Source organism: Diabrotica virgifera, chromosome 2, assembly GCF_917563875.1.
Source record: "Diabrotica virgifera virgifera chromosome 2, PGI_DIABVI_V3a".
Taxonomy (NCBI): Eukaryota; Metazoa; Arthropoda; class Insecta; order Coleoptera; family Chrysomelidae; genus Diabrotica; species Diabrotica virgifera.
This window is the reverse complement of record NC_065444.1, coordinates 236,644,468-236,663,954: the sequence shown is the minus strand read 5'-3', so window position 1 is coordinate 236,663,954 and position 19,487 is coordinate 236,644,468. Positions and strand designations below refer to the sequence as shown.

The window sequence follows — 19,487 nt, the reverse complement described above, 5'->3', positions numbered from 1 at the left end:
CGCGAATTGAATGCTACAAGGATGTATCATCAGCTTTTAGGTGTTTTTACGATGCTAATGAAACCAAAGAGAACTTGCATAATTAAATTACCCATTTTGTAACGTTATGCCAAAATTTGAATAAACATACAATTTATGAAAAATTTGATTCTTCCAGGATGTAAAAGCAACTTTTCCCAATATTTTAACTTTACTGCAAATTTATTTGACGATACCAATTTCTAATGCGTCAGGCGAGCGGTTATTTTCGGCTTTAAAAAGAATAAAATCATATTTAAGGTCAAATTTGGGTCAAGAAAACCTAGACGCATTATCACTATTGTATCTAGAGAATGAAGCACTGGAGAAACTAAATTGTGATAATCTTATATGGCAGTTTGCGATGGCAAGTCAAGAAAAAAGTGATCTAATTTTTGTCTTTATGTATTTTTTAAAATATGTTTTTAAATGTCTTTTTTTGATTTTTTTAACGTTTGCTATTATTTTGCTTGTTTAAAAAATATATTTTATGGATTTTACAATAAACCTTTATAGTTAATGCATGTGTTTTCTTGTTAAAAAACTGACAACGAATAGCAATGAAGGGGCCCCTAAACCTCCAGCGCCCAGGGCCCGAAGTTAGGTTAAACCGGCACTGGGTTTCGGTATCATAATTACTTGGGCAATTTTTAGTGATATAGGCCAATAATTAAGTCTTAAGATTGCATTTAATATGTACAATAACTTCATTATACCTTTTTTAAGGAAGTTGTTTTAGCATTGTTGCTGTTATGAGATCAGTGCCTGGTGCCTTCTTTTCATTCAAATGATTAATTTCATCATTGATCTCCTTCGGTGTAATTAAAGTTAGTCGCTCTCTTTGATTAATTCGTAAGGCTAGTTCCTGCTCTACTTCTTGTACTTGGTCATTGCCGTGTGGCTTAAAGACTTCAGTTAGATGTTCAGCAAATAAATCAGCTTTTTGTTTGTTGCTTTTTGCCCATGGTCCTGGTGGTTTTGAGTTTTTGCATGTGAATAAAATATTAAATGTGTACGGACGCGTTATACTCCAGTCAATGGGAGCAGGAATAGGATATTACCTCCGAAGTCTATCCTACTGCATGGATTTTAATGAAATTTTGGGATTAGCCTCTACTTATCTTCTAATTCAAAGTCTACCATATGCCGATGTGTGCTTTTATCTTGGGGGTGGTTCCCACCCCTTCTCGGGAGTGGAAAATTTTTCGGTTAAAATAACCACGGGAGCGACTATAGAACCTAATTCTAAGCAAAAACTGTTCTATATTTATTTTTTGAAAACTCAATACTTTTTGAGTTATTCGAGGTTGAAAATTTGCCATTTTCATTAAAAAATTACACCTTTTCGAACGGTTTTTTGCGAATACCTTAAAAACTATGCATCTCACTAAAAAAACTATATAAAACATTGTTGTAGCTTATAGGAAAACAAAGAGATTCGTTTCGTCATAAGTCTTCTAAATAGTTATAATACAAAAAGAGATATGGTAGGTGAGAAGAGCTTGTTTTTTTTGGTGCATGCTCAAATCGGTGTATTCAACTTAAAATAACAGAGAAACGGTCGATTGTAGATGTACAATGCTACCAATACCTTTTGTAGTGCTTAAAAAGACCTTTGAAATGAACAATACTAAATGTCGATTACATTCAAACTAAGCGAGATATGCTGCAAAAAATTGATATATATATATATATATATATATATATATATATAATCGGTTTAAAACGTCCTCCGACGTCTTCCGATGCCCAATCTCCATGCATCTCTATCTTCCCAAAAGTCTTCTTCTAAACCTCTCTCTCGGATCTCTCTGTCTATTCCTTCTCTCCAGCTCTTTCTGGGTCGGCCTCTTTTTCTCTTTCCATGTGGTTACCAATCTAGAATCTGTTTTGGCAGACGGTGTTCTGGCATTCTCTGCACATGTCCATACCACTTTAGTTGTTGTACTCTTATATCTTCGACAATCGTATGTGTGACTCCCATAATCTCTCGTATACGTTCGTTATTAATTCTTTCGAGTTTTGATTTTCCTGCGGCACGTCTCCAGTAGTCCATCTCCGTGGCTTGTAGTGTTCTTTCAGTAGTTGTCTTTAACTGCCACACGTCACTTCCATACATTACTATGCTCTTTATAATAGTGTTGTATATTCGATGTTTATTTTTTTTTTTGGATATATGTTGATCCCAAATAATACAATTTAGTTGAGATATGGCCCTTCTACCTTGAGTGTTTCGTTTTTTTTTATAGCCTGATCTGATTTGCCGTCGTCCGTGATTTCTACTCCTAAATAAGAGTATTTATTGTTGTACTTAATGTGTTGTCCGTCGTTTAAAACTAGATTCTGTTCGTTGCCACCGATGTTCATGTACATTGTTTTCTCTATGTTAACTTCTAATCCCCATTTTTTGTACTCTTCGATTAATTTCCGAGTCATGTATTCCAGATCGTCATATTCGTTGGCAATCACAATTTGATCATCAGCAAAACATAGAGTGTACAGGTTGTTATTATTTAATTGTATACCCATGCCGCTGCACTTCCGCTTCCAAAGTTTTAATGCTTGTTCCAGATATATTTTGAAAAGTGTCGGCGATAGGCAGCATCCCTGCTTCAGTCCTTTGTCTACTACAAAACGTTTGGAAACATTCGTTCCTATTTTAACTTTAGCGTTGGCGTTATCATATAGTTTTTCCACTGCTGTTATGAGATTTGAGTTGATGTTCGTTTGTCTTAGAGTGTTCCATAACTTGTTTTGGGGGATGCTATCGTAGGCCTTTTTTAGATCAGCAAACAAAAAGTGGACTTCTTGATCTACAGCAACCTTTTTTTCTATAAGTTGAGTGATACAAAAAAAGTGGTCTATGGTCGATCTACCAGCTCTAAAACCCGCCTGTTCTTCTGCCTCCATATCAGTGTATTCTCTTTCTATTCTATTTTTGATCATTTTCCCATAAATTTTACTAAGGGTACTAGTAACTGCTATTCCACGGTAATTGTCGCAGTTTTGTTTGTTTCCTTTTTATGTAAAGTTGAAATGGTAGAGGTTTTAAATTCAGCTGGAACCTCTACTTTGTTTATGCAGTTTTGAAAGAATATTGCCAGGTGTTCATATAGTTTTTCAGTTCCATATTTTATTAGTTCTGAGGGTATATTGCCAGGTCCGGGTGCTTTTTTGTTTAATGACTAATAAGAAAAAATGAGAAGGATATTTAACCCCTCATCCACGAGAATTTAAATTCATCGTTTTCCTTCTACTATACATTTTATTGGAGGAATAATTACCTTAAAAACCTCAAAATTGCGACCTGAAATGTACGAACTCTTTTTGAAGCAGGAAAATTGGATAACGCGACTCTAGAAATGGAACGCCTACAGATACAAATCCTCGGCATCAGCGAAACGAGATGGCCACACTCGGGAAAATGTGCAACCGCGAATTGAACCTTATTCTACTCCGGAAACAATGACAAAGACCACAGAAACGGAGTAGGATTAGTATTAACTAAGAAACTCGCTGAAAAAGTAATAAATTTTGTCCCCCATTCTGACCGCATAATACTGATACAACTACAGGAAAAACCCATGAATATAAATATAATCCAGACTTACGCACCAACTGCTGATAAATCAAATTCTGAAATTGAGCGCTGGTACACAGAATTGGAAACCATCATTAAACTAGTTCGAAAAACTGAAATAACCATTATAATGGGAGACTTTAACGCAAAAGTTGGGGATGAACCAGTGCCAGAAGTGGCTGGCAAATGGGGACTAGGTAAGAGAAATGACAGAGGCGACAGATTGATAGAATTCTGTCAGCAACATGAGTATGTAATTAACCTGGTTTAAACTACCACCAAGAAGGTTATATACCTGGAAGTCCCCACAGGATAGAGAACATAACATCGTCCGCAACCAAATTGACTTTATTCTTGTCAATAAAAGGTACCGAAACTCTTTCAAAAGCGTAAAAACTTTCCCTAGTGCTGACATTGGTTCCGATCATAATCCAGTAGTGGCGCAGATGGAAGTGCGATTAAAACTATGTAAACCACCACAAAAGAAGACTATTAGACGCATATCCGAACAACTCAATGATGAAAAAACCAAAAAGAAAACAGAAGAGCAGCTGAACAACAAACTGAAAAAAATTGCCAACAAAGAAGACAGAGCACAAGATATAGAACAAAACTGGGAGGAAATCAGACACGTCCTTGCAACAGCAACCGAAATGATAACAGAACAACGACCACGGAAGCAAAGATGGATGACAGAGGAAATATTGGATTTAATGGATGAAAGAAGAAAATGCAAACAGCACAATGCAATGTACAAAGCAATAAATAGAACCATTAAACAAAAAATAAAAATTGCAAAAGAAAAATGGATAACAGAACAATGTGAAGAGATCGAAAACTTATATAAAAAACATGATGACTTCAAATTTGACTTTGGTCCTGACAAGGACCAAATAATCTAATCAACGCAGAAGGCAAACTGATTTCAAGCCCTGAAGAACAAATAAACATGTGGGAAGACTATATAAAGGAACTCTTCTATGACATCAGAGAACATCCTACATTAAACAAAGAAAACGACGAAGGTCCTCCAATACTGAAGTCCGAACTGGAATATGCTCTACGTCAACTAAAAAACAACAAATCTGTATAGTCCAGAGAAATAAGATTTTTCTCGTGACACATCCCCCTCCAGGCCGAAACCAAATTTTTTGAGTAGTATGGACATCTATATTATTAACCTATATGTTTCCTGCAGCCGATTTTGATGATATACATAGTTATAAACAAATGAAGATCAAAAAACGCTAAATTTTCGCTTTTTTCGTCTATTACCAAAAAGTTAAGCAATTTAAACAAATTTGAGTGTAAGAAACTCATAAATCGTATAAAAAACTTCAATATGGCGTTCGCTGAATATGTCCATCCTTATTGGTTGCTTAGAAAATTGCAAAATAAATAATAAATTTTGAGTTTTTAAAAATATTCATAACTTATGTAAAAATTAACTTAGAACCTTCTTATTAAACGGAATGCTGACACTTCTTGTACTTAAATTATATTTTAAATTTCAAAGCAATTGGTCAAATAGTTTAAAAGTTATTTAATTTGTTTATCCCAAATTCATTTTTTTTTGCAACACTACAAGTCAGAAAATTATGAGGCTACAATCATACTTCGGACAGTTTATGAAAGAAGAACATTTATACTATTACCATTATTAAAAATAAATGACAAAAAATAATTTTAAACAGTGTAAAATTATTTTGGAAAAACATGTCGATTTTTTGCTTACTTATAAACAATTAGAATAACTTTTTAACCGTTACCTGTAGAAAAATTATTTTTTCATATTTAGAAAGACTGAATTTTTATACACATTTAGAAAGAAAAACAACTGTCCTAGGACAATTAGGGACAAAGTTAGCCCCCCCCCCCATTTATTTAATTCAGATGTTTTTGCAAAATAATTTTGCAATATTTATAATTATTTTTTGTAATTTTTTTTTTAATTAAATTAATACTGTAAATTTTCTTCTTCCATAAACTATCCAAAGTATTACTGTAGCTTCATCATTTTGTGACTTACAGTGTTGCAAAAAAAAATAAATTTTGGATAAACAAATTAAATAACTTTTAAACTATTTGACCAATTTCTTCGAAATTTAGGGTATGAATTAAGCACCATAAGTCTCAGCATTCCGTTTAATAAGAAGGTTCTAAGTTAATTTTTACATAAGTTATAAATATTTATAAAAACTCAAAATTTATGATTTATTTTGCAATTTTCTAAGCAACCAATAAGGATAGACATATTAAGCAAACGCCATATTGAAGTTTTTTATACCGTTTATGAGTTTCTTACTCTCAAATTTGTTTAAAATGCCTATTTTCTTAGTAATAGACGAAAAAAGCGAAAATTTACCGTTTTTTGATCTTCATTTGTTTATAACTATGTATATCATCAAAATCGGCTGCAGGAAATATATAGGTTATTATTATAGATGTCCATATTACTCAAAAAATTTAGTTTCGGCCTGGAGGGGGTTGTGTCACTAACAGGCTATTTTTTTCCCTATTTCTCTGAACTAGTAGGAAAAGATGAAATATCAGCTGAGATATTGAAGTTAATCAACGAGGAAAACTTAGACCTCCTTCTTGGACTATTTAATAATGTTTACAATACAGGGGCAATCCCTAAAACCTGGCTTGAATCCGTCTTCATACCACTGCCTAAAAAGAAGAACGCCAAATTATGCCAGGACTTCCGCCTTATAAATCTATTAAATAACATTCTGAAGCTTTTCTTGCGAATCATACAGAACAGAATATATAAAAGATGTGACGAGGTCACCGGTCAAGAACAATTTGGCTTCAGGAAAGGTATGGGGACACGAGAAGCAATATTCTGTCTTCAAACTCTGGCACAAATATGCAAAGATCAGCAAGCAGACCTTTTTGTCTGTTTTATAGATTTTGAGAAAGCGTTCGATAGGGTGAAGCACAAGACCTTAATAGAAAGATTGAACGACATCGGAGTCGACAAAAGAGATTCTAAAATTATAGAGGCTATTTATTGGAATCAGACAGCAATCATAAAGACCAATGGTAACACGTCAAGGCCAATTGAAATACAACGAGGTGTTAAACAGGGTTGTGTGCTATCACCCATACTGTTTAACGTCTACTCTGAGGTAATATTTGCGAACGCTTTATCGCACTCTTTAGAAGGAATCAGGATAAACGGTCAAAGAGTAAATAACATCCGCTATGCAGATGACACGGTATTAATGACTGATTCGGACCGTAGTCTGCAGATACTGTTGGATAGGGTTACTGAGAGTTGTGAAAAAATGAGGATGAAGATCAATACTGCGAAAACCAAAGTTATGAAAATATCAAGGAACAAAAATTTACCTCTTCCAATATATGTGAAACACCAACAGCTTGAATACGTAAGCCAATACAAATATCTTGGTTGCTGGTTCAACAATCAACTTGATTATAAACAAGAAGTGAGGGCGAGAATAGAGATAGCCCGACAGGGGTTTATCAAAATGAAAAGCTTATTTTGTAACAGTAGTATTAGTATCAGCCTTAGATGTCGTTTTCTGCATTGCTATGTGTGGTCAATACTTTTGTATGAAACGGAGGCCTGGACACTCAACACAACACTGATGAACAAGTTAGAAGCCTTTGAACTCTGGCTTTAAGAAGAATCTTGAAAATACCTTGGACAACCCACACCACCAACGAAGATGTTCTGAGGAGAATAGGTACAGATAGGGAACTGCTAAAAATCATTGAAGTCAGAAAAGTTAGCTACCTGGGACACATAATGAGAAACGAAAAGTACCGCCTCGCGCGACTGATCATCCAGGGTAAGATTGAAGGAAAGCGAGGTCCCGGTAAGCGCCAGATTTCATGGCTTAGAAATATCAGAGACTGGACCGGCCTTGATTCAACTTCAACATCTTTCTTTAGAGCCGCATTGGACAGAGACAGATTTGCCAGTGTAGTTGCTAACCTCCACTAAAGGAGAAAGCACCACAAGAAGAAGATACATTTTATTGTAGTGTTATTTCTATGTTCAAAATATTGGACGGGTTTAAAAAGTTTTTGAAAAAAAAATAAGATCAAATTATAGAGCGCATTTTTAATTTAAATTTTCTTAAAAAGCTTCCTTTTTCTCCCTGTAACTTGAAAACAATAAGAGATACAGTAATGAAAAATAAAAACAAAATTTTTATTTAAAAAAACCCTACATTTTTGTTTGGTATCGTTTTTCTTATCTCTTATCATTTTCGAGTTAGATGGAGAAAAAGGAAGATTTTTAAGAAAATTTAAAAATGCGCTCTATAATTTGATTTTATTTTTTTCAAAAACCATTCATTTTAAACCCGTCCAACTTTTTGAACATAGAAATAACACTATAATAAAGGGTATTGTAGAAGGAAAACGATGTATTTAAATTCTGATGGATTAGGCGTTAAAATATACTTGCCATTTTTTTCTTAAAATACATTAGTTATCAATATTTTGCAGCATATCTTGCTTAGGTTGAATGTAATCGACATTGCTCATTTTAAAGTTCTCTTCAAGCACTGTAAAAGGTAAGTATTGGTAGTATTATGCACCTTAAATCGACCGTGTCTCTGTTATTTCAAGTAGAATACACCGATTTGAGCATGCACCAAAAAAACAAACTCTTCTCACCTACCATATCTCTTTTTGTATTATAACTAGAAGATTTATGAAGGAACGAGTCTCTTTATTTTTTTATAAGCTACAAAAATATTTTTAATAGTTTTTTTGTTAGATGCATAGTTTTTAAGGTATTCGCAGAAAACAGAACTATCCGAAAGGTATCATTTTTCAATGATTTTCAACTGTCAATTTTCAACCACTAATAACTCAAAAAGTATTAGGTTTTCAAAAAAAAATATAAAACAGATTTTACTTAGAATTAGGTTCTCTAGGCACTTCCGTGGTTATTTTAACCAAAAAATTTTCCACCCCCGAGAAGGGGTTGGAACCACCCCCAAGATAAAAGCGCACATCGGCATAGGGTAGACTTTGTTTCCTGATCTATTCCCTACTTACTCTGAAAATATCAAGTAAATCGATCTAGTAGGATGGAATTCGGAGCCAAATATCCTCATTGACTGCCCTATTAGCGACATCTATCTATAGAGACATCAAGAACTTCCTCCGCCACCTGAATACATATTTAAATATAACCTGCCAAAGCAAGATATTTCTACTATCGTCAGATTAAAAACTCGACACGGGAAATATGAGGCACATCTGCACAAATTAGGAATAATTAATTCATCAGTATGTTTTTGTGATAATGTTTCGATTAGAGATTTAAACCATATTTTCTTGGAATGCAAAATTAACGAGAGATATATAAATCAATTATATTACAATTTACGACAAACACAAGTTCATTTTCCAATTAGTATAGAATATCTACTAAGTTGTCATAAAATGGAAACATTTAAATTACTCATAAACTACTTGAAAGAAACAAATATAATCATTTAAGTGAAATACGTATAAATATAACAAAACTAATAAATTGAGGTAAAAATAAAATAAAAATCTGTGGCTAACGGACTCGCATCCAAGCCATTTTTTCACACACACACACACACACACACACACACACACACACACACACACACACACACACACACACACACACACACACACACACACACACACACACACACACACACACACACACACACACACACACACACACACACACACACACACACACACACACACACACACACACACACACACACACACACACACACACACACACACTATAGAGACAGAGAAAATTTTCTACAGGTTGGAGTGCAGAATTCTTGGTAACTATCTGTTGCCTGAGATTTTTACAAATTTATCAAGACACAGGCCGATAAATAGCGGACATGGGTAAATTTTAAATAAATTTTACAATATACATCCATCACCTGACCGCTTATCTAGATAAACTTCCAACGCAATTCTGCATCCTTAGTACTCAAATATGAGTAAAATGAAATAAGGAAAGACAGCTTTAGATTATATTCGATTCGGGGTTACCACCATCGACTGACCAAGGTTTCTGCTTTTCAGTGTCTTCAGTGCCACCTGTGGTGTATCCTGAATCCAGCTGTCGAACTATGCATATTAATGAAATATTAAATGCGTACGGACGGGTTAGCGTCTTATATCTAGAGACAGAGAAAATTCTCTATAGGTCGGAGTGCAGAATCATTGGTAACTATCTGTTGCATGAGCTTTTTACAAATTTATAAAGACGCAGGCCGATAAATAACGGTTTTCATTCGATTTTCCTCCAAGTGTCACGAACTTAGCGGAACAAGACATACATTTAACATCATGAACTGAATATTAATCCACATTTTTCTGAGTATGACAATTTATCTGAGGTCTTTGTGTGTGTGTGTGTGTTGACAAAGAGGAGATGGCATTAGATAAACTTTTTGCCACAGTTATTTGAAAGTTGAAGATTGAAGATGTCATATTAAATTTTTACTTTAGAATCTTTGTGTCTGTGAAATATTCAGCGGTAAACTTACATTCCGCTCCTGAAGTCTAGCAATTAGAGTTTTCGTATGGTATTTATTAAGTTCACAATTAAAGATTATATGATTTAAATCTGCAGTAGAGTAGTTATTACATGAACAGAGAGAGTTGATACGCATTCCTATTTTAGCTAAATGTGCAGGAAAATTGCCATGGTTTAATCTTAAGCGACTTAGGGATGTGGAATAAAATCGAGTAACGTGATAATCAAATATATGTGGGATATTTTGCGGAAGTTGTGGGAATATGTAAGTGTACGGATTCCTCGAAGTTTGTACAAACTTGAGCCAAATAGTTTCCCATTTCTTTCTTAATTTTTATGCAATTCTGGAATGTAATCGCTGGAGATTGTTAAGTCTACTATTTCATTTAAAGTTGCTGTATTATTTGCCATTTCATCTACTACCTCATTTTCTTTGATTCCGGCATGCCCTTTTACTCAGATAAAGACCAAGTCACTGCTATTATTTTTAAATCGAGCGATAATCTTTCTAATATGGCATAACAACTCATTGTTGTGTTTTTGGTTATTGGTTGTGATATTGCCTCAAGAGCAGATAAAGAATCTGATGGTATAACCGTGTCTCCAAAGTTCTGTTCAATTGTGTACGTTAGGGCTCTTTCAATATCATAAAGTTCGGCAGTGAAGATAGATGTAAATTTAGGTAGTCTAAAAGAATTACCACTTTTTATATTAGAAACATAATAAGCGCTACCTACACTATTACATGTTCTGGAACCATCTGTATAGATGTATTTATAATTAGAACATTCAGATAAAATTAATTTTATAATTTTATTGTTTTGGCACGGTAAGTTTCTGTATGTAGGTTTTATGATCTTTGGAAAGATTGCGATTTCCTCAATAGAAAGGTTATATATGGGTAATATTTGTTTAGTGTTAATGCTAAAGTTGTTAGTTTCTAGATAAGCATCTGTAAGAGGGGGAGAAGTTTTAATTCTCCAATAAGAATTTGTTAAGTTATATTCAGTGAGACTGTTAATTTTACTTAATAATTTATGTGAGTCTAAAGTCCTGGTCTTTAATAGAAACTTATTAGACAAGAATTCTCTTCTAAGGTTTAGAGGAGGTTCCTGCGCTTCTGCTAATACATATACGTGTATTGCCTTATACTGAATATGATCGATTTTTAATCAATTAGATTTTGACGATGAACCATATAAAAAGCATCCATAATCAATGATTGACCGAATATACGATTTATAGAACATTAATGCTATCTTTGGGTCGGCACCCCATCTAGCTTTACATATGCAACGAAGCATGTTTAAACCTTTTTCACATTTGTTGATAATGTGATTCACATGGAGTGTCCAGGTCTTTGTAAAGTCTCCATTAAAAATATAATTCACGCGTTATTATGTCGGACGGAATATAATATACCTAAGTATCAGATTTGATATCAGTCACGGTATTGATAATAATAAACTTGTTGTTATGGAGATCTTCGTTAAGACCTTTCACCTAGAAAATAATTTATTTGGTGTTTATTTTCTTGTAGTGAAATTTCAATAAAAATTTATTAATATAAAACACTGGATATAAGTATTTAGTACGACGCATGTTTTAGTATTATCAGTATTATTGCAGCTCGTCGTTAGATGCCTTGTATTGTCTTGCCCTCTATCGGTGCCTATCAAAGTTTCAGTATTTCGATAAACTCCCATCAGATGACAGCCATACGTGGCCATACATAGGTACATACAATTTCTTTAAAATAGCATAGATAAGGGTGTTAAATAGTAAAGGAGGGCATGTGACAGTTCAACTTCATTGGAATAGTTACCAAAATATGATTCCAAAAAGCTCGTCTTAGATATGTAGATACTTCTTCTACCACTTGGTTTTTAACGACCGTTGTGTCCCCTATATATTCTACTCATATGACTGTCCCATTTTTTATGCAGTCTTCACTCGTGTACCCTGTAGGTACATTTTGTTCTAATCTCGTCAATCCTTACCGCTTGTTCACAATGGACGTAACCATAAGATGAACGTAAACCGTTATAATTTCGTAAACCGTAATTTGCTGTCTTTACGTAAAATTTAAGTCTATTGTGAACGCTGCATAAAATTATGTACAAATTACGGTTTACGAAATTATACGGTTTACGTTCATCTTATGGTTACGTCCATTGTGAACAAGCGCTTATTCCTCCTTGTTTCTGATGTGTCCGTTATTGTTTCTTTTCAAATTCAATCATAGGTGACCTAATTAACCATAGACTGATGCTGATTTTGGCTGTTTTTGCGTTTTGTATACCACATCAAATAATGATAACCACCATGACAAGGTTTGTTCCAACATGAACTTTTGGACGGTCCAGAAACCGTCACGAAACTACTTGTACCGTTTGTTGTGCGCATGTTCGTAATTGTATCGCCCAGTTATCCTCCCATGACGGTAATTTGGAAACCGATGTTGGAACGGTTACCTGACTGATAACTGATTTATCTACCAATATGTTTATTGTTGTTGGTATATCCAATGATAAAACCAAAGACGTATGCCGTAGATATATTAATATTATGTGACACATAAAGGCCCCGTCTCACCATCAAATAATTGACAGTTATTTGATCAAACTTGACAGTCAAACTTGACTAGTGACACAAACTATACATACTAACTGTCACTTTGTGTCACTAACTGTCAAGTTTGATCAAATAACTGTCAATTATTTGATGGTGAGACGGGGCCTTAACAGTAGCTCGAAACAAATGACAATCAACTGAAATGATCATCACGAAACCGTCACTAAAAGATCACAATTCTTGTTGGAACAGTGGGAAGGACGATCCGATGATGATCATATTTTTGTTGGAACGGATTTTGTTTGCTGCGCAGGAGCGTCACCGTTTCGTGACGGTTCTCGGTCGTGTTGGAACAAACCTCATGATCACTCATGATGATGATGGTACCACCAGTGGTACATGTACCACAGATCACAGATTGAGAACCGCTGTCAAGGTATTTTCTCTTCATACTTCACTGTTTACTGTCACCACCGCTGTCACTGTTGAGATTGTCAAATGTCAATATCAATAATAGTAAAAACTAAAAACAGCTGTTACTACTAGGACAGATTTCTCATTCAATGAAATAAAAAAAAGTAAAATATAATAAAATATAGGCTGCAAAGTAAAGCTTAAACTTTAATAAGAGAAACCTACATTTGTTGTGTCTAAGTATTTATAAAAAATGGCACAGTGGATTGGATACATGGTTTCTATTAAGTGTTCTAATGACAGTACTTATCAGGGAGAAATTCTTACAGCAACTACAACAAATATTACCTTAACAAAAGCATTTTGCAACGGATTTCCTTGTGAACGGAATGAAGTTAAAATCAGGTAATACCTTTCATCATGTGATTCTACACTATTGAAGAATTTGTTAGTAGAATTATACTTAAATGTAAAGTACTTTCTAATCTGAGCTTATTTGGTGGTATTTGTTACTTTTCATTATCATACTGACGCTCTCAGCTTTAAATTTTCCATTTTTCAAGTTTTTCAGCAATGGGGACACTTTTTCATTATGTGTTTCACTTTCTATATACCTACATGTTTTCTGTGTACGAAGAAGCCAAGCCTCGCGTTGTTTCAGTTTCACTACCGACCTGATAAAGCAAATGACATGATTTCAGTTTTTTCTATCTTTGCGATTATTTTTTACCTCACTAATGCCTATCACATCCCATTTTATGTTCAACACTTCTGCTTCTATCTGTATGATTCTTTGTTCTGTCACTCTGGATTTAGCATTACATGTTGTTCTGAAGCTATTTTCTTGTGGCATTTTTACAATTTTAACTATTTAGAATGGGAAATAAGCCACAATATTATTAAAAAATGATTTTTATTAACGTTTCGACGCCCAAATCGGGTGCCGTTGTCAAAATACAAAATACTATTAATATAAACAAAAATGTTGTTGCTTAGTAAAAAAATTCTTCTAATAATTTATTTAATTTGATTCATTTATATCGGCAATTCAGATACATATGATACATTTTAAAGTAGAAGACTTTAAAATGATATTGCCAATATTTATGAGTTGCGTTCCTGGGACGACTTTACTGAAAGATAGTTCATTCGATTACATGAAATCAACCCCAACTCAAGAATATCCGTCACAAAAAAATCATAGCATGTGATCTGTCTTTAAAAAGACAACCACATGCAACAGTGACATTAAAATTCTCGCGTTAGAGATCTCATAGTAAATCACGAGGGAAAACCAGGAAAAACCTCGTGATACTATCCCGACATCGTAAGTATTTGGTCTTACATTTAATTTACTCTCAAAATTAATACCAAATTCTGACTTTACTATAGTTTTGTTTAAATTATAAATAATATCAATAATACATGGGTATATAAGTAATACTAAAATATAAAATATGTACTAACTCGACTATTGACTTACTAATTGTGGTATTTTCTTTCTATTGACTTCCTCTTTCAGTATGGGTATCCATATCCTACTGCATTCCACCGAGGAATTTGCGACACAATTGGTTTCGTTTAGCATAATTAGAGCCGCTTCTTTGATTTTTCTCTTTTTACTGTTTCTTTCAGGACTATACTTGAATCTCTCCACTGAACTCTATGTTCATTATCCCATGCGTGTTGACATATTTGAGATCTATCAAATTCTCTATTTTTAATATAAGATTGATGTTCACTTATTCTAACGTTTAATGGTCTTGATGTTTCACCTATATAAAACTGTTCGCATTCACAAGGTATTTTATAACTACAATTCTTTGTCCTTTCTTGTTCATTGTTAGGTTTAGTTTTAGATAGAATAGATCTCAATGTGTTGGTTGTTTTGAATGTTGTTGAAATGTTGAATTTATTTCCTATTGTTTTAAGTTTCTCGGATAGTCCTTTTATGTATGGTATTGATATTTTCCTCGTATTATTTCTTGTGAATGTTGTAGGATCCTGTTCTATGTTGTTCTGTTCCATTCGATCCAATCTTGACAATTCCTTATTTATAAACGATAACGGATAATCATTTTTTAATAAAACAGATGTTAAGAATTGTTTTTCTTCTAAAAAGGAATTTTCGTTAGAACAAGTAATTTTGGCTCTATCATATAAGGATTTTATGATTCCCTTTTTAACGTTGATGTTGTGATTTGATTTGTAATTGAGATATCTGTTGGTATGTGTTGGTTTTCTATACACTTGAGTCTCATATCCAGTATCCTTCTTTAAGACTAAAACATCGAGGAAAGGCAGGGTGTTATTATATTCCTTTTCCATTGTAAATTTTATTGTCTCTTCTTGATCGTTTATAATATTCAGGAATGTATCCAACAATTCTGATCTATGAGGCCATATTGAAAACACATCATCTACATATCTCCACCATACAGTGGGTTTTAAATTTTGTTTAGAAATGATATTAGTTTCGAAATCCTCCATAAATATATTAGCCAATAATGGAGATAAAGAGGAGCCCATTGCTAGACCAAAATTTTGTTTATAAAATTCATTATTTAGTTGAAAATAGGTATTATTAGTACATAATGTCAATAACTCCATTATAGCTGATACATTTAGTTTTGTCCTAGTTGTCAATGTATCATCATTCTCTAATTTCGTTTTGATTATGTTTAAAGTTTTATCTAATGGCACATTTGTAAATAAACTGTTTATGTCAAAACTTACTAAAATATTATTTGGATTAAACTCAATAGTTGATAATTTGTTTACAAAATGTTTTGTATTTTTTATAAATGTGTCATCATTATTAGCAAATGGTTTTATAATGTTTAATAAAAATTTTGATAGTTCACTACAAGGAGAACTGATGGTACTACAAATGGGTCTAAGTGGTATGTTCGCTTTATGAATTTTCGGTACTCCATAAAAATGTGGTGACTTACTGTAATGAGGTGTAATTAATTTTCTTTGATAGTATGTTAGATCATTTTTAAATTTGAATAAAGTTCTATAGATTTTGTTTTCCAGTGTTTTCGTTGGATCCTTCGTTAATTTGGTATAAGGTCCATTTGTAATTAGATCTGTAATTTTGTCCTCGTATTGTATTTTATCCATTATTACAGTTGCATTTTCTTTATCCGCTGGTAGGATCGTTATGGAGTCATCATTTTTTAAAGTTTTTAAAGCTTTAATTTCCTCTTTACTGATATTCTGTTCAATTTGATTTGTCTTTTCCAATTCAAGTTTACATAGTACCCTATACTGTTCTTTTTCATGAGTTGGTAAACACTGTGATATTTTTTCCACTGAACTAATTATGTCTAATTTTGGAATAGATGGATGAGTAACAGCATAGTTTAAACCCTTTGACAATACCAAATTCTCCCTTGCATTTAACTGTCTATTTGATAGATTGACAACTGTCGCTAATATGTCATTATTTCTATTTAGGTTATCAAAAGTATGTATACTATTTTGTTCTAAAAGAATATTAAATTTATTTAAATGTATATTTCTTTGTTTCTGATATGAATTTTGATAAATTATGTGTAAACTAAAAATAATTCGATCAAAATCAGAATTTGATATCATTCCGAAAAGCAAATCTTTAATACTTACGATGTCTTGTTCAATAAAAAATAAATTTGACCTGTGAAATTGTAACCTTTCCCGGATCATTGACAAACTGGCTCTATGTAGAATATTTTGGAGTCTTCTGCTTGAGTATGCTGGCCGTAACCTCAAGCCCTTCGGTATTAAGTTGTTATCTCTACATCGTTTTAAGAATTTGATAGAATTTTGACAGTGTGCCAGTTTCTCGTAGAAGGTTTCCAATTTCCTAAAATTTTGACACACGCTAGGCCCATACCGGTTTCTTAATGTTGTTCTGAAGCTATTTTCTTGTGGCATTTTTACAATTTTAACTATTTAGAATGGGAAATAAGCCACAATATTATTAAAAAATGATTTTTATTAACGTTTCGACGCCCAAATCGGGTGCCGTTGTCAAAATACAAAATACTATTAATATAAACAAAAATGTTGTTGCTTAGTAAAAAAATTCTTCTAATAATTTATTTAATTTGACTCATTTATATCGGCAATTCAGATACATATGATACATTTTAAAGTAGAAGACTTTAAAATGATATTGCCAATATTTATGAGTTGCGTTCCTGGGACGACTTTACTGAAAGATAGTTCATTCGATTACATGAAATCAACCCCAACTCAAGAATATCCGTCACAAAAAAATCATAGCATGTGATCTGCCTTTAAAAAGACAACCACATGCAACGGTGACATTAAAATTCTCGCGTTAGAGATCTCATAGTAAATCACGAGGGAAAACCAGGAAAAACCTCGTGATACTATCCCGACATCGTAAGTATTTGGTCTTACATTTAATTTACTCTCAAAATTAATACCAAATTCTGACTTTACTATAGTTTTGTTTAAATTATAAATAATATCAATAATACATGGGTATATAAGTAATACTAAAATATAAAATATGTACTAACTCGACTATTGACTTACTAATTGTGGTATTTTCTTTCTATTGACTTCCTCTTTCAGTATGGGTATCCATATCCTACTGCATTCCACCGAGGAATTTGCGACACAATTGGTTTCGTTTAGCATAATTAGAGCCGCTTCTTTGATTTTTCTCTTTTTACTATCTGTTTCTTTCAGGACTATACTTGAATCTCTCCACTGAACTCTATGTTCATTATCCCATGCGTGTTGACATATTTGAGATCTATCAAATTCTCTATTTTTAATATAAGATTGATGTTCACTTATTCTAACGTTTAATGGTCTTGATGTTTCACCTATATAAAACTGTTCGCATTCACAAGGTATTTTATAAATACAATTCTTTGTCCTTTCTTGTTCATTGTTAGGTTTAGTTTTAGATAGAATAGATCTCAATGTGTTGGTTGTTTTGAATGTTGTTGAAATGTTGAATTTATTTCCTATTGTTTTAAGTTTCTCGGATAGTCCTTTTATGTATGGTATTGATATTTTCCTCGTATTATTTCTTGTGAATGTTGTAGGATCCCGTTCTATGTTGTTCTGTTCCATTCGATCCAATCTTGACAATTCCTTATTTATAAACGATAAAGGATAATCATTTTTTAATAAAACAGATGTTAAGAATTGTTTTTCTTCTAAAAAGGAATTTTCGTTAGAACAAGTAATTTTGGCTCTATCATATAAGGATTTTATGATTCCCTTTTTAACGTTGATGTTGTGATTTGATTTGTAATTGAGATATCTGTTGTATGTGTTGGTTTTTTATACACTTGAGTCTCATATCCAGTATCCTTCTTTAAGGTGATACAGTAGCAATCAACAGGTAGCCAAAACGCGTTCCAAGATTGCGGCTGTAATTTTGAATATTTTTTCGAGATATTTGGCACACGTATTCTTAATATAATAAAGAATGGCGGTACAGAGCCCAATTTGAAAAATATATTAATATGTGGAAATTACTCTGTAATTAAATACAATATTAAAAAAACGAGCCTGTACCGCCATTAAGAAGAACAAAAAAATACACTTTCTTCAAATAAACTTTTTTATCCGATGGCTAGATTTTGTGTCATTTTGGAAATACTAATGAAATAAAAAATTTTAGTAGTTCCAAAATGACACAAAATCTAGGCATCGGATAATAAAGTTTATTTGAAGAAAGTGTATTTTTTTGTTCTTCTTAATGGCGGTACATGCTCGTTTTTTTAATATTGTATTTAATTACAAAGTAATTTCCACATATTAATATATTTTTAAAATTGGGCTCTATACCGCCATTCTTTATTATATTACGAATACGTGTGCCAAATATCTCGAAAAAATATTCAAAATTACAGCCGCAATCTTGGAACGCGTTTTCGCTACCTGTTGATCGCTACTGTTTCCTCTTAAGACTAAAACATCGAGGAAAGGCAGGGTGTTATTATATTCCTTTTCCATTGTAAATTTTATTGTCTCTTCTTGATTGTTTATAATATTCAGGAATGTATCCAACAATTCTGATCTATGAGGCCATATTGAAATGTCATGTAAAATAAAATATATAAAATATAAAATCATATAAAATAAAACATCCGTCACTACATTACATGTAGTGACGTTGAGCTAGCTCTAAGGATTTGTTAAGTTTGGTATGTTTACTTGTCATAATTTTGCCCCCCCCCCTTTCTTCCCCAGATTCGTTAGCAGTGCAACTTGTTGTCTACAGCTAGTGCAGTTTACCTTCCGTCAGCCAGTACTTCCATTTTTACAAGATCTTCCCAGTCTCTATCTTCCAATCCTTTCTTTCACATGGCTTCATTGACTTCATTTTTCCAT

The 19,487-nt window shown here is 33.0% G+C and overlaps 1 protein-coding gene across 1 annotated transcript in view; it reads left to right on the top strand.

Annotated features, from left to right (window-relative positions):
* The first annotated feature begins 13,196 nt into the window (after positions 1-13,196).
* LOC126880492 (enhancer of mRNA-decapping protein 3) overlaps positions 13,197-19,487 on the top strand; it is a 37,609-nt gene continuing 31,318 nt past the window's right edge. Inside the window, exon 1 of the mRNA XM_050644371.1 lies at positions 13,197-13,523. Coding sequence (XP_050500328.1) covers positions 13,372-13,523 — 152 coding nt within the window. The 5' untranslated portion in view covers positions 13,197-13,371. The remainder of the gene's footprint in view (positions 13,524-19,487) is intronic.